General features: G+C 49.5%; 1 protein-coding gene and 1 pseudogene across 1 annotated transcript; both read right to left on the reverse strand.

Annotated features, from left to right (window-relative positions):
- Nucleotides 1-368: 368 nt before the first annotated feature.
- On the reverse strand, nucleotides 369-1277 carry LOC133059043 (cAMP-regulated phosphoprotein 19-like; annotated as a pseudogene).
- Nucleotides 1278-6126: 4849 nt separating this feature from the next.
- Nucleotides 6127-17431, reverse strand: LOC133059230 (uncharacterized). Its single transcript, XM_061146240.1, has 4 exons — nucleotides 17205-17431; nucleotides 15880-16550; nucleotides 14539-14753; nucleotides 6127-6225 (listed from the first exon to the last, which is right to left on the reverse strand). Exons 1-4 carry the CDS (start codon nucleotides 17231-17233, stop codon nucleotides 6127-6129), a joined length of 1014 nt encoding a protein of 337 aa, XP_061002223.1. The 5' UTR covers nucleotides 17234-17431.
- Nucleotides 17432-22311: the final 4880 nt, after the last annotated feature.

Consider the following 22311-nt stretch of genomic DNA (forward strand, 5'->3'; position numbering starts at 1 on the left):
ATGACATACAGAGTTTTTTGTAGGAACTCTTGTGCTTCTGGTTGGCACATTATCTACTCTTTAATATGTGAAAGTAATACAGACAGTTGTGAGAGGTTGTGCAAAACTATTGTATTTACAAAAATGGCACAAAAGTGAATTCAACAGTCGATGCACATGCACACTTCATTCACATCTTCAATTACAGAAGGTATTCTGAACACTATAGAACTGAATAAGAATACTAGCTTCAACAGCAGCTGTTAAGCAATAGAGTCACGTAAGTTACACCGGAATGGGCAAATATTGCCCGAGTAAAATTCTGTTGTTAAAGCTGAAACAGATTTAAGGCCATTCAAGTTCAAGCACAGGATACAAATCTTTTGGAGCCCCATTTATTTGTGTTTGAAATATGTGACCTTTCTTCTAACTTGTGGTCTTAAACTTCTGTTTTACAAAACCCAAAAGGAAAATCCAGAAGAAATCAATAGTAGAGGTTATATTAAATAAGAGTAACATACAAAGCTATAATTAAGATGAATTAAAGAAAGCCAACATTAAAACTGCAAAACTTGTTTGTTACTTGTTGGATCCAGCCCTACACTAGGAGTTAGGTAATATATACAATTATTTTCAAGTAGATTACTTTATGTTGCTCTAACATGTTCTTTTCATCGGTGCACTGTTAAACTAATCAAAACTCTACACATGTATATTCCCTTATAATAGCAGCACACACTACCGCTATCTGCAAAGCCATCACTCTCAAATGACATAGGAAGTAAAAGGAAATAAAAAGCAGAGGAGTAACATATTAAGGAGAAATAATGGGAATTAGAAGATCCATGCAGTTCAGCTCTTTTTAATCAGCCAGCCAGTTTGCTAGCAACAAGAGATGGTTTCCGTTGAGGAAGGTCCTGTGGAGTGGGAATGTGGTCACCAGTGACCTCTGTCTTATCCCGAGTTGCAGTAGAAAGTTGCTTGTTCTTCATTTTTGCTTTAGCCATGTTGTCATCCCCAGAATCAAAATATTTTTGCCCTTTCTGCAATCGTTTCCTTAAAAAAAAAACCTCCAGGCTTTTGTCCCAGATGAGGATACCTTGCTTTTAATTTTGCTTCTTCAGCTTTCTCTGGGCTAGTCACTTTATCTTCCATTTCCTTCTGCCCCTCTGCGGAGGCTGCCTCGGGGACTTCTGCAGAAATACTTCTCCCTCTTCCTCCGCTTCTCCAGCTCTGCGACGCCCAAGCACTTCCTTCTTGCCTTCAAAGGTCGCGGCTCGCGCCTAACCTCACATCCGTCTGCCTAATCGTATTTTTCTTTCTCTGACTTATTTCACTAACCATAATAACTCCAAACCTTCCGTATTGTTGTGAATAGCAAAATTCATTCTTTTTAAGGGTAAGTAGTATAGATCATTGAAAAAGCAAGAGCGTTCCAGAAAAACATCTATTTCTGCTTTATTGACTATGCCAAAGCCTTTGACTGTGAGGATCACAATAAACTGTGGAAAATTCTGAAAGAGATGGGAATACCAGACCACCTGACCTGCCTCTTCAGAAACCTGTATGCAGGTCAGGAAGCAACAGTTAGAACTGGACATGGAACAACAGACTGGTTCCAAATAGGAAAAGGAGTACGTCAAGGCTGTATATTGTCACCCTGCTTATTTAACTTACATGCAGAGTACATCATGAGAAACGCTGGGCTGGAAGAAGCACAGACTGGAATCAAGATTGCTGGGAGAAATATCAATAACCTTGGATATGCAGATGACACCACCCTTATGGCAGAAAGTGAAGAGGAACTAAAAAGCCTCTTGATGAAAGTGAAAGAGGAGAGTGAAAAAGTTGGCTTAAAGCTCAACATTCAGAAAACTCAGATCATGGCATCTGGTCCTATCACTTCATGGCAAATAGATGGGGAAACAGTGGAAACCGTGTCAGACTTTATTTTGGGGGGCTCTAAAATCACTGCAGACGGTGACTGCAGCCATGAAATTAAAAGACGCTTACTCCTTAGAAGGAAAGTTATGACCAACCTAGACAGCATATTAAAAAGCAGAGACATTACTTTGCCAACAAAGGTCCATCTAGTCAAGGCTATGGGTTTTCCAGTGGTCACGTATGGATGTGAGAGTTGGACTGTGAAGAAAGCTGAGCACCGAAGAATTGATGCTTTTGAACTGTGGTGTTGGAGAAGACTCTTGAGAGTCCCTTGGACTGCAAGGAGATCCAACCAGTCCATCCTAAAGGAGATCAGTCCTGGGTGTTCATTGGAAGGACTGATGTTGAAGCTGAAACTTCAGTACTTTGGCCACCTGATGTGAAGAGCTGACTCATTGGAAAAGACCCTGATGCTGGGAGGGATTGGGGGCAGGAGGAGAAGGGGATGACAGAGGATGAGATGGCTGGATGGCATCACCGACTCTATGGACATGAGTTTGAGTGAACTCTGGGAGTTGGTGATGGACAGGCAGGCCTGGCATGCTGCGGTTCATGGGGTCGCAAAGAGTCAGACATGACTGAGAGACTGAACTGAACTGAGTATTCCATTGTATGTATGTATGTATCAATCGCATCTTCTTTCCCAGTTTATCTGCTGATAGAAGCTTAGACTGTTTCCTTATCTTGACAACTCTAAAAACTGCTGCTATGAACATTGGGGTGCATGTATCTTGTCAAAGTCGTGGTTTTGTTTTTTTTCAGATGTTTACCCAGAAATGGAATTGATGGGTCATATGGTAATTCTATTTTTAGCTTCTTAGAAACATCCAGACTATCTTTAAGCTTCTTAGAAGACCTCATGTTTGATTGAAAGAATCTGTGAGGCAGGAGCCCTTAAACGCATTAAAGTCCTTTGGTCTGAGGCACTATCTTTCATCTTTCTGAGGTCTTCACAAGGGAATTATAGTCACACCCTTGGTTTCATCTTTAGACCAGATTTTCCTGAGAGTGCTCTGGATTTGATTTTAGCATCATTTAAAGAGCCTCTTGATGAAAGTGAAAGAGTGAAAAAGCTGGCTTAAAACTCAACATTCAAAAAACGAACATCATGGCATCCCGTCCCATCACTTCATGGCAATTAGAGAGGGAAACAATGGAAACAGTGACAGACTTTATTTTCTTGGGCTCCAAAATCACTGCAGATGGTGAATACACACATGAAATTAAAAGATGCTTGCTCCTTGAGAAGGAAAAGCTATGACAAACCTAGCCAGCATATGAAAAAGCAGAGATGTTACTTTGCCAACAAAGGTCTGTCTAGTCAAAGCTATGGTTTTTCCAGTAGTCATGTATGGATGTGAGAGTTGGACCATAAAGAAAGCAGAGCACCAAAGAATTGATGCTTTTGAACTGTGGTGTTGGAGAAGACGCTTGAGAGTCCCTTGGACTGCAAGTAAATCTAACCAGTCCATCCTAAAGGAAATCAGTCCTGAATATTCATTGAAAGGACTGATGCTAAAGCTGAAACTCCAATACTTTGGCCACCTGATACAAAGAGCTGACTCATTAGAAAAGACCCTGATACTGGGAAAGATTGAAGGCAGGAGAAGAAGGGGACAACAGAGGATGAGATGGTTGGATGGACCAATTCACCGACTCAGTGGACATGAGTTTGAGCAAGCTCCGGGAGTTGGTGATGGACAGGGAAGCCTGGCATGCTGCAGTCCCTGGGGTCGCAAAGAGTCAGACGTGACTGAGCGACTGAACTGACTGACTGTCTGGAGAGGCTGAGAATTTTCAAAGCCATCAAGTACCAGCTCCCTTCACATTTAATAGCACTGCCTGTAGTTTTTCTCTTTTCTCTCACATTCCATAAGTCACAAGGAGAAGTAAGGCGGCACCCTCAACAATTTGCCCGGAGATCTCAGCCACCGCACCCAGTTCGTCAGGTACCTTTTCCACTTTTCACATTACTGAGGGTGGCAGTGCTGCCAATGCTTTACCACCACATGACAAGGACCCCCTTCCTCCTCACCTACTGGCTAAGTGAACCTGTCCCCGTTCTTATGGTGTCCACCTCCGGTCTCCGCATTGCTAAAAACAGGACTGATACTAGCCACATTATCAAGCTATTTGGATTGCGAGCAATAAGTAGGATCGTAAAGCATCAGACACATGGAGGACACAGAACGAATGCAGAGCTTCCGAGGGAGTGAGATGTGGGAGAGGTCTGGCCTGTGACCCAGCAGACAGCTCAGAACTGATCTCAGCCAGAGGGATAGACGATCACGTGTGGGCAGAGGGTGAACGTGCAGACCTGCGGGAAGCTGGCTCCTCTTCTCTGAGGGCAGCAGAGGGGACACAGGAAAGGACCAGGGTGAGAAAACGGGCCAACCTGAGCCCACAGCACGTGCATCCTTGTCGACACCTCTTTCTGGCCCGCAGCAGCCAGGGGCAGCCCTCCTCCTTGCCAGAAGGCTGTGGCTGCCAACCTGATACACGGTGGGAAGGGGATGGGGTTGCCTCTGCATTTGTGTGCCATTCTGTCCCAACCTCGACCTCCTCCTGGCTTCCTGTTCTGACTGCAGGGGTGTGTGTCTGTGTGTGTGTGTGTGTGTGTGTGTGTGTGTGTGTGTGTGTGTGTGCGCGCACGCTCAGTTGTGTCCAGCTCTTTGTGACCCCATGGACTGTAGCCTGCCAGGCTTCTCTGACCATGGAATTTTCCAGGCAAGAACACTAGAGTGGGTTGGGTTGCCACTTCCTCCTCCAGGGGATCTTCCTGACCCTCGTCTCCTTTCTCTCCTGCATTGGCATGCAGGTTCTTTACCGCTAGCACCACTCTGACTGCAGGGGGACACACAGTGGAAAATCCTGATGGAACTCAGGAGCCCCGGAAACCAGTAAAAAGCCACCTGCCACTTTCAGCAGGCCTTCTCTGGACCTCTTTCCTCACCCGTGTGTGTGGTATATGTGTGCTCAGTCATGTCCGACTCTTTGCAGCCCCGTGGACTGTAGCCTGCCAGGCTCCTCTGTCCAGGGAATTTTCCAGGCAACAATACTGGAGTGGGTTGCCATTCCCTTCTCCAGAGGATCTTCCCCATCCAGGGATCCTGCATCTCCTGCATTGGCAGGCATATTCTTTACCACTGTGCCCCTTGGGAAGCCCTTCTCACCCATAGGGAGAGGAATATTACCTTCATGCTGTCGTTGTGACGGTTATAATAAGCAATGAAAATGAACAAACCTTGTAAATTATAAAATTATATGCATAAATTGATATATTGCTGCCTACATTTCCTGTTGTGCTGCAGTCCATGGGATTGCAAAGAGTTGGACACGACTGGGGGACTGAACGACATATTTCCTCCAAGCTCTAAAACTCTGCCCTGCATTCCCACTTTTGATCTCTAGGGGGCCACCTTCTCCACTTTGCCCTTCGTTTTCCCATCATCCTCCTTTCAGAGCTTCAGTTCTCTTGTTGGCCAACCAACCAGAAGCCTTCCAGCCCCTTGGGTGCTGTTGGGAGCCGGAAGGACTCTGTACATAAGCCCAGTGAGTAGAAGGGCCCAGGGTGAACAAGGCTTGGAACCTAGACCCAAGTTAGTTTCTCAGCTCAGCCATGTGTGGGCTTGGGCAGGTCACTGCCCCTCTCTGAACCTCTGTTTCTTTCTCTGGAAAATGGGCTGGATGAAGAGGAGTCAGAGCAGCCATGACTTCACATGAGGTCTGTTAAAAACAAGACACAGGCCCCAAATGGAGTCACTTATGCTAAGCCCCATGTCACCAAAGTGAGACTTAATCTGTATTTTCAGCTCTCCCAGAAATGGAATCTTAACCCAGTCAATCAGGAGTCATCCGATGAGCCCTAGTTAAGCAATCTGCCTGATAGACCCCTGCCAGAGGAAAGCAACTTTGCAATAACCAACCTGCTTTTTTGCCAATATAACCTCCTTGTTTCCACTCCTCTATGAAAGTCTTTCATTGTCTGCTAGTTTGGATGCTGCCCAATTCAAATTGATTTTTGCTCAAATAAACTCTTAAACATTTTAATATGCCTCTTTTTTCTTTTAACAGTTTACAGAGAGGGTATATAGTCCCAGGAAGGTGCCGAAGCCACCACTCCATTGACACTCACCTCTAAGAGTCTGGCAGCATGCCAGGTGTCCAGGGGCAATTTGGGCTCATGGGTTTGAGGTCTTTTCCTCAGAAACCCCAGTCGTCCACTTCCTCCTTCCAGTTGTCTGCCTTCTTTCTGAGCTCCTCTGGGGACCTAGCTCCCCTCTGGATCCAAGGCGGGGGTTTCTGGAGAAGCCAGAGGTCTCAGTCAGATTAAAGTTAGAGTGCCGAATTTACTGGGAAAATCTGAAAACCAACTGGAGGACGCAGGCTATTGAGAAATGGTTTTTAATTGCATTGGCTGTGATAATATTAATTTCCTATGTAACAAGAGGCTCTTTTTTTAGAGTTGCCTACTGAATTATTTAAAGATGGAATGTCAGGATATCTGCAATTTATTTTTAAGTACGTCCTCATAAAAAATACAGTGAGTTAAAAATAAAGAAATGAAGTGGAATATCTGGACCCTGAGCTCCAATGACAGTGCCTGCGGCAGGCAGATCCTGCTCCTCTCTGGAAATTAGACAAATGAGTCCCCACTTCCTGTGGAGAGGAGCCTGTTGATTAGAAAACTGCACCTCCTTCTTAGGGGGCTATTCAGGCAGCACCTGGTCGGATTTCAGCCTCATCTGTGCCCCCTGGGCAGCCCCAAGGACTGGCACACCTGGGGCATCCCACCTGGTGTCATCGGATGATAGTAGATGCAGCCAGCATCGCAGCCCCGGTCCCAGCTATGTCCCCATTTCAGCAAAGCCCTGACTTGGGCACTGGCCAGCAGACCCCAATAGCCACACCTCAAATTGCACCTACCGCACCAGGTTTTGGGGTTTTTTTTCCCTCTTTACTATGTAAACTATGTATAAATGTGAATGATTTCCTGATTCTAAAAATCCTCACGTTCACTAAATGAAAGTACATTAAATTCTTTCGTCTACTTATTTTCTTAAGCAGGATCTCACCGGCCTCAAGTCAGACGGCAGGAAAGCTGAGGGACAGCCGTGCCCACAGCACCCAGACTGCCTCTCCCTCCTCCCAACTCTCCTCCTGAGCTGCCCCAGCCCCCCTGGGGACCCCTGCTCAGCACATTCCCCTCCTTTGCTCCCAGCTTTCCATCCCCCCTCCAGCACCCATAAAACCTCCCAGGGGTGGAAACACATTACTGACTCACCAGTTAGACCTGGGTGTGATGGGGTCCAGTGGGGTTCAGTATGGGGTTCAGTGGGGCTTAGGACTATGGCCAGGATCCAAATGATGTTCAGACCCTGTCAACTGTCTTTAGCCCAACTTTCAGGGAGGGGGTGGTGAGCAAGGCCTAAAACCAGGAACCCAGGAAGTTAGAGAGAATGCGGGGGTCGGGGATGGGGGGACAGGGAGTGGAAAGAGTGGACAGCCTTGAGATGCCCCATAGTTTTGTCCGGGAACTTTTCAACATCTCCCTGCCTGCCCACCCCACCCTTGCCTCACCCAAATTGGGGGCCAGGAGGGGGGAAGGGGGAGCCAAGAGCTCCTCAGTTTCCTGTGGCTGCCACAAGGGGGGCAGAGCTGAGGCTGGTCAGGGCCCGTTGATGCTCCACACACCTGCGGGGCGGGGAGGGGCTTCTCCGGGCTCCTCTTCCCTCCCATCCTGTTGTCTTAGAGCCCATCACCCCAGGCCTCCCACTTTCTCAAGGAGGCCTTAATCCTCCTCAGCTCTTCTCAGAGGTGCTGGGGAAGCCCTGATGAATCAGGCCCATTTCCCACGGACCCTGTCATTCTGCAGCCCCTCCACCCGCTCCCACCAAGGGGCAGCTTGGCGGGGAGGACCCCTTCTGCTCACACCACTTCCACCTGGGGTGCAGGTGGCCTCGACTTCAGAGGAGGGGCGTTGAGGAGGAGGATGCAAGAGAAGGTGGGAGATGGAAGGGGTAGGCCGGAGAGAAGTGGCCCTGCAGCCGGAGGCCAGCCAGGAGGTTTGCTTCCAGTGTGGCACTCCCTTCCCCCAACCTGAGGGCCCCCTGGACCTGAGACTTGTCTCCCGGGCTGCCGGGGAGGGACACCGAAGCTGGAGGGAATGGGAAGGGCTTCTCTGGGTAGGACCCTGCCCACCCCAGGAAGAAGAGCTGCCGTCTTAATGAAAAATGCACAACATATGAGTTATGAGTTTAAGTTTTATTCTGGAATGCTTACTGAGGACTATAGCCTGGGAAACAGCTGCTCAGTAACAATGAGGGATCTGCTCCAAAGAGGTAGGGGAGAAGCCAGTGTATATGTGATATTTGGGGCCAGTCAAAGCCATGTGCAAAGTCAAGCTTTGCTGTTGTTTGGTCACAAAGTCATGTCTGACTCTTTGTGACCCAGTGGACTGTATTTTTAGCCTGCCAGGCTCTTCTGTCCATGGGACTTCCCAGGCAAGAGTCCTGGAGTGAGTTGCTATTTCCTTCTCCAGGGGATCTTCCTGACCCAAGGATTGAACTGGCATCTCCTGAAGCAGTCAAGTTTATGTCTTGGTAAAACATTCCTGCTTATCACAGAGAACAGACACCTCGAGTTAATGATTTTAGTGCTTTCCTGTGACTGGGAAGATGCAAGAATCTGGGGTCATTGGGATTCTTCCTCGGAGATGCAGCTAACTCTCGAGGAGGGGGCCGTTTATCCAAAGCTCATTGTGCGTTAGGCTGTTTCTCATCCTGAGTTCCTCTCGGGGTGCTCTGAGAACTGGGTAATGAGCCAAGTTCTTGGTTCTGTGTTCACAGGGCCAAAGAGGGAGGCTCAGCAAATCACGGTGACCTGCCAGTCACCAGGCCCAGGTGTAAAGCAAGACTACGTGCCCCCACACTCAGCTCGGGTCTGGTTTCACTGTCCCCCGACTGGTTCCAGAGGTGAGCCCAGGCCGCGGGCAGGACACACAGGACTCCCTGCAGCCACCAGAACTTCACAATTATCCCCCGTGTCCCTGGTGAACTCCTTCCCTTGGGAAGTGGGTCTCCATGGGCACCAGGCTTCTGGGAGAAACGTCCTCACCCTTTCCCCAGAGGACCAGCTCCACACAGGCAGCTCCCTACAGAGAAGCCAGAAAAGAAAAGCCTTACAGATTTTCTACTTAGAAAACACTTCTTTTCCCACATATAAGAAAGTGAAGTGAAGTTGCTCAGTCATGCCCGACTCTTTGCGACCCCATGGACAGTAGCCTGCACCAAGCTCCTCCGTCCATGGGATTTTCTAGGCAAGAATACTGGAGTGGATTGCCATTTCCTTCTCCAGGGGATCTTCCTGACCCAGGGATCAAACCCAGGTCTCCCACATTGTAGACAGATGCTTTACCATCTGAGCCAAGCCTGCATGCCGCATATAATAAAACATACTATTTATAAACGATGTTTTTTTTGTTTTTTTTGTTTTTTTTAAGTGACAAGATACTGGTGGTCCAGGGGTTAAGTCTCTGTGCTTCCAATGCAGGGAGAACAAGTTTCATCCCTGGTCAGGGAACTAAGAGCCCACATGCCATTTAGTATGGCCAAAACATTAAATAAGAAGAAGAATAAATATGACAGGATAGAAAAAAATAATGTTATACTAAAAAAAACAAAAAATTTAAAAAAAACTATCCAGAATGTATAGGGAACTCATAAAATCAATCAGTAAAGGGTGTTAAGGAGAAAAACTACAGGCCCAAAATGATGCCACTTTTGCTAAAGCCCATGACAACAGACCTAGACTTAACACTTGACCTAACTGTAGTCTCCCCCTCCCCCAGGGACAGTCTTAATCAACCAGCTTGGAACTCTTGTCAGCACCCATGAGCTAATCTGCCACGTGGAGCTTCTCCCTCTCTCAGAGGAGGAAGAGGCCATCTGCATGATAAAACCCTTCCCCTACCCCTCCAAAAGGATGTCCAGGTCTTAAAATAATCCTTTATTTTCTTTTGCTAAAAGTTCCCTTGCCCTCCACCCTTCTTGTTATAGAAAGCTTCTATTCTGTGCAATCCCCCAGAGCACCCTTGTAGATGCATGCTGCCGATTCATGAATCCTTGAATAAAGCCAATTAGAGCTTCAGATTTACTGGGCTGAATTTGGTTTTATAACGAGGGCAACAACTCCATAAAAGAAATGGAAAAGGACAGAAATTGCAATCCAAAGAAACATCCATGGAAAATTCATATACAGAAGACAGGATCAATTTTATTAGTAAATGGGAAAATGCAAATTAAAGCAACTGGGAGAGGGGATCATTTTTCCACCCATTAAACTAATAAGAATTTAAAAGATTGGTCATTTCCAGTGGTGATAAGGTTGAGAAAATTGATAGTCAAAAGCTGTTGGCAGGAATATAAATGAGCACGTCCTTTTAGGAAATCAATTTGTTCAGATTTATCAAACTATTAAACAGGCACCCCCTTCTGCAAGCAATTCAATCATTTCTGGGGTCCACATGAGAGAATACAGTCATGTGTGCACATCTAGGTAAATAAAAGGCTATTTGTCACAACATTTTACATAATAGTGAAACTGACAAGTAAGTCAACTGGCCATGAATAGGAAAGGAACTAGGTAAGTGGTGCCTCATCGCTAGTACAGAGCACCATGCTGCGGGTGGGAAAGATCTGTGCATAGGTCAGATCACCAAAATATTTACGTACAAAAAAAGTCAAGCTGCTGAGTGGCATGTATCATAGTACTTCATCAATATAATTTAAAACGAAGATAAAGACATATCCATAGATACTCAGGAGTGTGTGTGTGTAGAAACATGAGAGAATATGCAAGGATTGCCTCCTGATGCTAACAGGAGTTAAGTCTGGGTACCAGTGAAGGGGAACGTTTACATTTTACCCTATGTTCTGCATTGTTTGAATATTCTTAAAATAAAGTGCACTTGGGTAAAAGAAGATGGCAATATTTTCGTGGCTGTTGAAGTGAATAGATTGTGAGGATGTCAGAGGCTGCAGCATCCTTGCAAACCCCATCTCCCTCACCAACCCCATCACCATCTCCATCCCATTCCCTGGGACGATAGTGGGATGTTGTATGTATCTGGTCCTAACCAAGTCTGCTGGTGGCATGAAGTCTCAAGTGTCCTCTCCAGAAGCTCATCTTTCATGTAGTGTTCTCACTGGCTCCCTGAGACTTTAATTACACATATGAGCTGTTCCCCTCCTCATCCAGCGAGCTTAGCATGACCAACTGAAAAAGTCCTGTTCCACGCCTACCTCTGACTTCCCACTCACGACACAAACCAGCAAGTAGGTTGACTTTACATTCATTAAAAAAAACACAGGCATGATGCTCATAGCACCCTTTTGGCTTGACTGCCAAAAACTGGAAGTAACCCAACTGGCAAATGGCTAAATAAACTGTGATTCCTCCATACGAAGGGAATACCACTCAGCAATACAAAGGGACAAACCACCAATAGACAGAAATAAATTGTATTTCTATATACTAGCAATAAATACATGGAGATAATTTCTTAAAATATACCACCATTTACAATCACTCACTAAAGAGATAAAGTACTTATATATAAATCTAACAAAACACATACAGGAATTGCTATGTTGAAAGCTACAAAACATTGAAGAAATCAAACATCTAAATAAATGGAGTGTTCATGGACTGGAAGACTTAAATTGTAAAGATATACAAGTTTAAACTTGTATAAACTGATATACAAGTTTAATGCAACTCCTGTCAAAATCTCAGCAAGATTTTTTTTTGTAGATAGAGATAAGATTGTTTCAAAATTTATATGGAAAGGCAAAGGAACTAGAAGAATGAAAACAACTGTGAAAAGAAGAATAGAGTAGAAGGAATCATAAATACAGCTATGTATGTAAATTATTTATCTGTGGTAATCAAGGCTGAGCAGTAAGTGGAGAGAATCCATGGGACAGAACAGAGAACACTGAAATAACACCAACTGATTTTTGACAAACATGCAAAAGCAGTTCTATGGAGGAAGTATAGTCTTTTCAACAAATGATGCTGGAGCAACAGGGTATCCATAAGTTAAAAAGAAGACTTTGATCTAAACCTCACACGTTATACAAAAGTTAACTCAAAATGAAGCATAGATTTAAATGTATGGCATAAAACTATAAAAGTTCAGAAGGTAACCTAGAGGAAAACCTTTAGGACATAGAGCTTAGTGAGTTCTTACACATGATACCAAAAGCATAATCCAATACATAAAAGAAAAAATTGATAAAAGGACTTCATCAAAACTAAAAACTTTTGCTCTGCAAAAGCCTCCATTAAGAGGATGCCAAAATAAACTAGAATTGGCAGTTTCTTTTAAAAGCTGAACATACACTCGCCCTAAGAAACAATTATGATAAGAAACCATAAGCAATTGCACTCTTGAGCATTTATCCCAGAGAAATAAAAATTTATGTCTACCAGAAAACCTGTACATGACTGTCCAGAGCAGTTTTATTTGTAAAAACCCGAAACTGAAAACAACCAGATATTCCTCAATGGATGAACGATTAAACAAACTGTTTATGTGTATCTCCATGGAATACTACACTTGATCTTAGCCAAAAGGCGGATAAGACTCTTGAGAGTCCCTTGGACTGCAAGGAGATCAAATCAGTTCATCCTAAAGGAAATCAACCCTGAATATTCATCGGAAGGACTGATGCTGAAGCTGAAGCTCCAATACTTTGGCCACCTGATGTGAAGGGGTGACTCATTGGAAAAGACCCTGATGCTGGGAAAAACTCAGGACAAGAGGAGAAGGGGGTAACAGAGGACGAGATTGTTGGATGGCATCACCGACTCGGTGGACATAAGTTTGAAGAAACTGAGGGAGACAGTGGTGGACAGAGAAGCCTGGCATGCTGCCATTCATGGGGTCGCAAAGAGTCAGATACAACTTAGCCATGACAACAACAACCGTGGAGTACTTCTCAGCAATAAAAAGGAATGAGCTGTTGATACATGCCACAAATAGGATGGATCTCAATATTTTTTCTGAGTTAAAACTCTTAAAAGTACACATAGTGTGTGATTCCATTTATATATAACATTCTCGAAATGAGAACATTACAGAGATGGAAAACACATTAACAGTTGTCAGTGCTTAAGAATGTTGAGACAGGGAGGAGTGGGTGTGGCTATAAAGGGGTACATTGAGGGGAGGGGCTTCTGGCTGTGCTGGAATAGTTATGAATCTTGATTGCAGTGATGGTTATAAGAATCCACTAATATCCTAGAAGGGTACTTAGGACCTCTCTGTATTATCCTTGAACTTCCTTTGAATCTACAATTATTTAAAAGTTAAGAGCTAAAAATATTAATAATAATAAAGATTGTGGGAGTCATTTGGGGCACTCTCTTCTTTGTTAAGCTGTGAGCCCTTCCCAAGGCTGGCAGAGGTTGGGAGAGACTGCACCGTAAGCTCTTATTAAACGTTTGCTGGGCGGTAATAACCCTGATGTTATATGGACATAGGTCGGGTGGCCAAACCTTCCCAAAAGTTTCACATCTTCCTAGGAAACCGGTTTGGCTTCTGGTTCTGGGAAGAAAGGCGAGAAAACCGGAAGGCTAGCTGAGTGGGAAGGAGGCTGGAGGCGGCAGCCATACCCTAGCCCACGAGGGGGCAGCAGAGGATGGGGAACGGCGCCCACGTTTGCTCTGGCGTGGCAGACTCTGCCCAGGCGTCCTCTCCCCACCGGCTGCGGGTGTGAAACCAGCTTGAGCAGTCCCAGAGCCCTGAGAAGAGGGAGCCCCAATGTCAGTCAGGGGTCTCCCGACCCTGGGACTCAAGATAGAGGAGGAGCACCGAGTGGGCTCGGTATGGTCACCCCCTGCCTTCCCTTCCTCTGTGCCATCAATGGTCTAAGAGCTACCCACTCAGAGCACTTTGCTCTTCCCTGTCAGGGACGAGGGTGTTCAACCAGTCTGAATCTCAGAGAGGTGACAGAGACCCCTGAGCATGCAGCAGGCAGGACAGAGTTGTACAGTTGTGCCTGAACTGGCCTCAACCTGCTGGCCATGGACCCCTCCGAAATGGGCTCAGACTTGAGAAGGGGGGGAAATTCTCTGAACATTCTCAGACACAGATTTGGAAGCTCAGTGAGCCTGCTAAAGGCGTTTTCTAGCTGATTCTTCAGGGCTAAAGGGAGAACTCCCTAGGATGGAGGCCAATATTTGTCTCTTCTCATACTGTTTTGTATCTAGAGATAGCGCAAAACTAAGTCACTCTGCAATTTACTAGCTCTATGGTCTCAGACAGGGCTTCCCTGATAGCTCAGTTGGTAAAGAATCTGCCTGCAATGCAGGAGACCCTGGTTCGATCCCTGGGTTGGGACGATCCCCTGGGGAAGGGAAAGGCTACCCAACTCCAGTATTCTGGTCTGGAAAATTCCATGGACCGTATAGTCCCTGGGGTCGCAAAGAGTCATATACGACTGAGGGACTTTCACTTTCACGTTCTCAGACGAAGCACACTACCTCTCTTGTCCTCAATTTCCTCGTCTGCACAGTGAGGGATATGATAACTCTGTCTCCCGAAGTTACCTTGATGGTTAACCAGTAAGTGAAGCGCCTTGCGTGGCACCTGGCCCCTCGTAAACCCGCAGTCAGCCTGCTGCGGCGCCCTCTGCGGTCCCTGGGGCTGTTCTGCACCCAATACCGACTCCTGCTGCAGTATCCTCTCTGGCCACCGGGAGGCGGTGTGGGACCACAGTGCAGGCTGTGCGCATAGGCGGACTCGCTCACCGGGAGAAAGAATTCTGCAGCCGGAGCAGCGGAATTGGAGCGTCGCGGCGAGGCTGGCTCTTCCCTTCTCGCTCCAGAGCCCCTCACAGTCTCCACAGCCCGGAAAAGACCCAGGTTAGGCAAAGCATAGGCAAAAGCTGGGATGGGGAGTCAGGAATCCTCCGAGGCTGAGAAATCTGACCCAGCTGGTAGATTTAGAGCCCCTAGCCACTGCCTCGTTGTGGATATCTTGCTAAAAGTATGGGTGGGAGGAAGCGGGTACAGTTCAAGATGTCTTTTGGCTCCTTCTGGGGCAGTCTCGCTTGGGCATGTATCTTTGACATGTTGGACTGAGACAAGCTGGAGGTCTGAGTTAAGCAGCTCACAAACCTGGAGAACTTGGATACGGTAGTTAAATGCCATCTTTATTTGATAAAACACAAGTTGTGTCGGTCCTTTTTAAATAAAATTTTCAAACGGCGTCCCAATCATACCTAGTATATATAATCCCAAACCCCGCTCCCAGACCTACAAAGCTAGGCCTAACCTTCCATCTCCCCTCCTCCCTCTCCCCTCCCTGTCAGGCTGCAAAGCAGGCACTTTCCACATCTCCATCTCTGCATTGGCCGGTCCCTCTGCCTAGACCTTCTCCCTCCAGAGGTTGGCATGGCTCATTCCCTGACTTCACTCAGATCCCTGCTTTCTCCCCAGAGAGGACCTCTCTAACCCTTAACCTTAATCTTTCCTTCACAGCACACAGGGCTACCCAGCCTAACATCGGATTATATGTCTGAGTTTATGTTTACTATCTTTCTGTCCCAGGAGAATGTAAGTGCAGGGAGGGCCAGGCTCTTGGCATTCTGTTCCTCTGTCACTTAGTAGGAGCTCACTAAATATTTGATGAATGACTGCCTGACCTAATTAATTAATCTACAAAATGTGGAGGCTCAAGGAAGACTCTTGATGGTGACAGCTCTATGTAAATTTAATTCAATGTACATTACTGTGTTCTGATTTTTTGCCTACCATACAGGCTTTAAGCATCGTTGTTGCTATTTTCATAAGGAGAATGTGATGGGGAAAAAAGTCTGATCGGAGTGTGGGAGCCATCCAGTCCATCCTCTTTCTTCCGGTTCTTGGAGCTGGGGGTACCCATCGTACCAGCGGAGAGCAAATTGCCCCGGGCTCCACAGAGGCGCTGGGGACTCTGGTCCTTCTTCACTGTGCCCTCCCCCCTTTCAGCCCTCTGGGCCTGGAGTTCAAAGAAAGAAGGAAGAGAAACCCCTTCCCACCCCGTTCCCCATACCGGGCTGCTCCACACTGGTCCCCCTTTCTCTGAGAGGCAGGTCGCCTGGAACTTGTGACTCCGTTCCGGCCCAGGACAGCCTGAGCCCCCGGAGATTCTGGGTTGGGGGTCACAGGACAGCGCGCAGGGAAACACCTTCCTGGGGCACCACGCTCCCCCGGCGGCTGGTGGAAAGCGGAGAGCCGGAGGGGCCGGAGGATCGCGGTAGTGAGTGTCAGCGAGACCGGGGAAGCGGACTGCGTGGATAAAGAACGCGGGGCCGGAGTCCTTCGGCGCGGACAGAGGAGAGCAGCCCGCTCCCGGGCGTTGGATTCCGATCCCCGCAGGACGCCCCGCGCTCCCACCTCCCCGCGCCCGGGAGCCCCGACGCTTGTGCGCGAGTAACAAGTGTGCGGTTACGAGTGCAACTGGCGTGTGCTCCGGGGCACTGACACGCTCCTGAAGAGGCTGGGTGCGAGGGGCTTCACCGTCCACACAAAGAGCTCTTCGACGAGGGCCATGTAAATGAGGGGAAAGTGCAGGGAGCCTGGGGAGGGGAAAGGAGACGGGTATTAAAGGCGCGATCTCGCCTGAGTCCCGGCGCCGCAGCTCCAGAGAAGGGACCCTCCGGGGCGGGAAGCGCGGGGAGGGCGAGCGCCTGGGCCCGCTTCTCGCCCATTCTCCGCAGAACTTTTCCCCCTCCCGCTTCCCTCGCTCAGCCTCTCTCGTGGCGGTCTCCGGGGACTGTCTCTCACATCCATTCTCCTTTCCTCCTTGATTTATGCTGCAGAGTGGAACGACCTTCCCTGACCTCATTTTCATGACGGCGCGAGCACACCCGGAGCCGGCTACGCACATTCCGGAGCAGGCGCGCGCCGACACACACACACACACACACACACACACACACACACACACACACACAGAGACACGAGTCCCCGGCTGCAGGACCCTGCCCATCTCTGAGTTCACACCAGCTCCGCCACTGTTCTGGGCACTGCCGGGGCTGTGGACGCTCAAAGGGTAGATCCTCATTAGCATCTGGCTTTGAATATCATTTGCATTTTATTCATTTCATGTCAAAACGCTCAGAACTCTTCCCCAGCCCGCACCTCTCCCCGGAGCATGAGAGTCGTGGGCCTCCAGCTCGAGCCTCTTCCCGGTGGGCTGCACGTCTGCTGGCTGCCCCCACCTCACTTACCCTCGCCTGCCCAGGGCGCCGACCACCATCCACCGCCCCGACGAGAGGGGCTAAGGTCTCCTGAGCTCTTGGCAAGTTTCAGGCCCAGCGCTAAGGGTTTATGTGAAGGAGTTCATTTAGTCCTTACAACATCCCAAACCGCTAAGCACTACGTTATACCCATTTGAGAACTGGGGAAACTGAGTCACAAAGACGGCTTGCTCAAGGTCACGGAGCTAAAATAAAAAAAAAAAAAAAAAATGACGGAAGCGGAACTGAAACCCAAGGCGGCTGGACCCCAAAGCCGGAAAGCTTAACCACTTCGCCCGCCCCGCCTCGTGCAAGGTCAAAGCGAAGGTAATTGCGACAGGAGAAAGTAGGTTTTCCTACACAGAAGAAAGTCTTTCTCGGCTCCTCCGCGACCCTTACCCCCACTCGGCCCGGAGGGGACCCGGGCGCATTCCCCCGGCGGGGGCTCGCGCCGCTCCTCTTGTCGGGCCGCACCCCCCCCCCCACCCCGGTCCTGACCCCCTTCCCAGCGAGGGCTCGGCCTGGTCCGGCCGCCGTGCTTTCGGGGTCGTCTGTCGGCGCTGGCTAGTTAAGAAAAATAAACAACGTTCCAAATGGAGGCGATTCCTTTCAACCCAAGCCCCGCCGCCTGCCAGAGAAATGCAAACAGCGGGGGACGGCCCGAGTCCGCCCGGGGCCCCGCGCCCGAGCTGCGGGTGGGAGGGCTGGGCCGCGTAACCCGAGACGCCGCGCCGGCTCCCCGCGCGCTGCCCTCCGCCTGCCCCTTCGCCCCTGACCCCGCCGGCGGCGCGCCCGGCCCGCGCCCGCCTTCCCCGGCGCCCCCCACCGGGCCGGGACCCCGGCCAGCCGTCCTCGGCGCCCCGAACTGCCCCCGCCCCCAGAGCCGTCGGCTCCGGCCCCCAGCCCGACCCACCACCCGGGGAATCCCAGCCGAGTCCCGCGCGGCCACGTGGGCTCCCGGCAGCCACGGTCCCCTGTGGCGGCCGCGCGCCAGGCCTCAGTCCTATTGGATCATTAAACACCGAGAGGAAAATGGGCAGGGGTGTCAGAAAGCCGCCTAGCATAGTATTGCCTAGTGAGTGGAGCAGGGTGGGGAGTCCTGCTTCCAGAAGCGCCCCGTCTCCATCCTGCGGTGCGCCACGGGAGAAGCTAAGGGTGCTACAGCAGGGTATGGCCACCCCGGGCCCGACGAAGCCGGAGGGACGGCATATGCTGGGGCGGGTGCTCAGCCCGGGCCGACCAGGTGAGCATCGCTTCTCTCTTTTCTCGGAGGCCTGGTTCTCCCCGCAAGTCCTCTGCCTCTGGGGAAACCTGCGACCCGAGCCACCAGGGGGAGCCGTCGGGCGAGCGAGGACAACTCCTCTCGCTTACAAACCGCCCTTCAAGGATACGCCGCCAGGTGTGCGGTCCACGTAGGACGCGACAGTACCAATCTCATTTTTACTGCTGCGCGAGTGACTCTAGGGAGTCGCCGTGGCTGATGGTGCGACAAGGCGTCTCGAACAGTCCTCGGGGCCGGACGCAAGGACTGGAGGGGGTCCTGGGACCCCCGGCTCCACGGCCTCACCAGTTGGAGAAGAGGGGTCGCGGCGTCTCTAGGCCTGCCGGCCCCGCCCGTCAAAGTGGCCCCGGGATTCGCCGGAGCCTCACCCCCTTGCGGCCACGTGGCCGGCGTCCTCCTGGCCACCCTTCGACGGGCTCGGAGTGCAGAGGGGGGCGGTGACGCACCCGCTTCCTCCGAATTCTTTCCGCGCAAAGCTGGGCGGCGCCGAGATCGGCGGGAAATACCCAGAGTCAATCTCCCGTCTGCTTCGAGAGAGCCGGGGACGCCACCGGCTTCCGGTCCCCTTTAGTGCCGACTCCTTTTCTCGGGACAAGTGTGTCTGTCTGTCGGTCTGTCTTGAGTGCGTTCTTTCCCTGCGTTCGCTTTCCGGCTCCAACTATTGGCCCGGTTGGGAGCGCAGGGCTCTCCCCGGAGCAGTGCTCACGAACGTGCGCGCTCGCGCGCACAGACGCTCGCCCACCTTTCCAAGTAGGGGCCCAGGGTCCCTTGGCACCACTGCGCCGCTAAGCTCATCGGCTGCCGCGGTTCAAACACCCCTCCAACTCCTGGCAACGACTGTCCCCCAGTCTCTTGACCCGAACTGCAGTCAAAACTCTCTAACGGTGCGGAGCCGGTCGCTTTGCCTCCTCCCAACACCCACCCCGCACACACGTAGATTCCGCATTAGAGATTTTCTCTCTCAATTTTTCTTGAAGGGGGCGACATGTGACACCGAGAAAATCTTTCTTCAAGGATTTCCTATCCGGGCTTCCAATGAGTTGTTTGTCCCCCCCCCCCCCCCACAATATAGTAAAGGGGAGGGGGGAAAGTTTAGAGTGTAGAGGAAAGGTAGCTATGAACAGCACCAACGCCATCTCTCCCCATCTCCCTAATTCGGTTCCATTCCGCCAGCTGAAACAGAGCTATTCTACCAGGAAGGAATCCGTTCCCTTGAGGTCCTTCAAGAAGGGCTACTTTGGAGACGGGCTATAGATAAATCTGAACGGCTGAATTATCACCGCCGTCAACAGCACCACCACCCCGCCCAACCGTTGCTCCACCCCGACCCTACAGTATAGACGTGACCTTAAAGAGCCCACTAAGGGAGCGGGTTTGCAAGCCCAGCTTCGAGTTCCTGGGGGCAGCGTTTGACACTCGGCCCTTCGCTCTCCTCCCCTCTCCCCCTAGTCCGGTCTTCCTCTTCCACCCTACCCCCGATCCTCGCGTGGGACTCAGAGCTGATCCTGGGGCGAGGACGCGGCTGACAGTTAAATTGCAATGTAGGCCGAGGCAGGGGGTGGGGGCGAGAAAAAGGACCGTGTCTCTTTAACGGGCCCTGCAGACAAAGCGTCTCCCCTCGGAGCGAGCCGAGTCGGGCGCCGCCGCGCGCAGACCTGTCAGCGCGTCTCCCGCGCTTGGGAGAGAGTTTGCAAAGTCATAATTATATCTCTTAACCTGTCTTGCTCTCTGCAGAAGAAGGTCCCATTATATTGAAATGAGATTATTAGCCATCAAATACTTTCTTTCTCGGGAGTTTTTTTTTTTTTAAATTCAAATACCTTAACGACTCGGCAATTGCATTTTGATCAGATTTAGTTGGCGCCCCAGCCCGGCGCGGGAGCCAGGGCGGGAAGGCAGATGGTTGGGGAGGAAAGAGGGGGTGGAAGAAGAGTTTGCAAAGAGAAGCAACCTCCTCTCTCTTATCCTTCTCTTAGGTCTCATCTACCTGGTGGGGACCTCGACCTGGGAAGGAGGTGTGAGATAAGAGAAGTTGGGGCAAGGTAGGGGAACACCTTCTATTCCCTCGGGATGGTCGGCTTAAACCGCTCCGGTGAAAATAGAAAGTGAATTTCAGGCGGGGCGGATGTGGACCGTGGGGCGGGACCGGGATGCGGAAGTCTGAGGGCTGCAGATAGGGGTGACTTTGGGACGCCAGGTAAGGACCGAGGCAGCAGCTGGTGGTCTCGTGGGCTTAGCTGCTTCCGCTCGAGGTGGGCTCAAGCCTCCCGCTAGGATCCTAGTGGATGGAATTTCAGTACGTAATAAGTGGGGTTTTGCTCTATGCCCAAAGGCTGTCTGGTTTTGCCGAATATTGTGAGCCCCTTGAGGGAGAAGCCCGTCTTGTTTCCAGACCCTGGAATTCCTGTCCCTACTGCCAGCAGAGCCCTCCCTCACCCTTCACCCCATCCCCTCCCTGGTCGGGGAGCTGGGGGCAGTGAAGTGGAAGATTTTCCAGACTCTAATTGTAAAGCCTCTCACTTTGACTTCCCCTTGCGAGAGGAGCAGCCAGCCTTGTGTTTTCTTTGGCTTTAGCCCAGATTCAAGGAAAATGTAGGGAGCAAGACAGCTCCCCAGTCCCCCTCCTCCCGACTCTCATGCTTCATATAGAATCCTTGTGGGTCCAATGCAGCATCTGGTTCCACCCCATCACCTCCCAGGTGAGCAGCTCTCTTCAAGTACCCAAATAGCAAAATGAGGATCTAGAATCCAAACACTTGGCTTCTAGACCAGGCTAGAGCCACACCACCTTAGACCAGTCAACCCTTGTCACTGAGCCTCAGTTTCTCCTTGTGCACAATGAAGGCCTTGGACTTGAGATCTAAATGGTCCCTTTCATCTCTGACCATTTTATTTTCCTAAAAAGAAGGTTCTTATACAGGTGTGATCTTCTGGAAGATTCCAGGGAGACCATACCACTCTTCTCCTCCCATCTCTTCAAAACAGCACCCAGGGACTGAGGCACATCCATTGTGCTTTAAAAGCCTCCAAATACAAAAACTTTGAGATCCTTTCAGTATCCACTAAAGTCAAAGCATGACCCATACCTAGGCCCTAGCACTTCCATAGGTAGGCATTGCTGCAACAGAAATGCATACTGGGTTTGCCAAAGGATATATATCCACTAATGTTCATATAGTGCTCTTCACAATAGCCCCAAACTGGAAACTACCAAATGTTCATTAACAGTAAATAAACTGGTATATAGTCACACAATGGAACTCTCTCGAGAAAAGAGAATGAACAAACTATTGCTGTATAAACACCATGTATGGTTCTCACAATGCTGGGCAGAAGAATCCAAACACAAAGGACTACATGCGCCTTGGCTCCACTTATTAAAAGGGCACAAAGAGGTGAAATGAATCTCTGTTACTATAAGGCAAGATGGTAGTTACTTCAAGAGAGGATGAAGTAATGGATGAAGTGGAAAGGAGTATGAGGGAGGCGTCTGGGTTAATGATGATCTGATTCTGGAGCTGGTTACACACAGTGTGTTCAGTTTGTGAAAATTCATTCAGATGTGCAACTATGTTCAGTGCATTTTAGGAATATTTTGAATATTTTATGAATATTATGAATATGTAAACCTTATATTGAAATTTTCTTCTCCCCAATCCTTGATCTCAACCACATACTCATGCCTTCTAATGCCTCAAACTCCATACTGGCAGGAAATCAATCACTAAAGTTTATTTGGCCTTCCTGCCCTGTACTTGGCCCTGTGAAAAATACACAGATGTATTTTAGTCCCTACCCTCAAAAGGTTTGCAGTTG

Source organism: Dama dama, chromosome 7 (assembly GCF_033118175.1).
Source record: "Dama dama isolate Ldn47 chromosome 7, ASM3311817v1, whole genome shotgun sequence".
NCBI lineage: Eukaryota > Metazoa > Chordata > Mammalia > Artiodactyla > Cervidae > Dama > Dama dama.

Bases quoted from the DNA above. Each gene is read 5' to 3' on its own strand.
- LOC133059230 (XM_061146240.1), bottom strand. From the start codon at position 17,233: ATGGTGGTCGGCGCCCTGGGCAGGCGAGG. The intron at 16,551-17,204 runs GTAAGTGAGGTG...TCCCCTCCCCAG, and splicing joins GGCGCCCTGGGCAGGCGAGG to GCTCCCTGCACTTTCCCCTC. The intron at 14,754-15,879 runs GTACGATGGGTA...CTCCGGCTGCAG, and splicing joins GGGCAATTTGCTCTCCGCTG to AATTCTTTCTCCCGGTGAGC.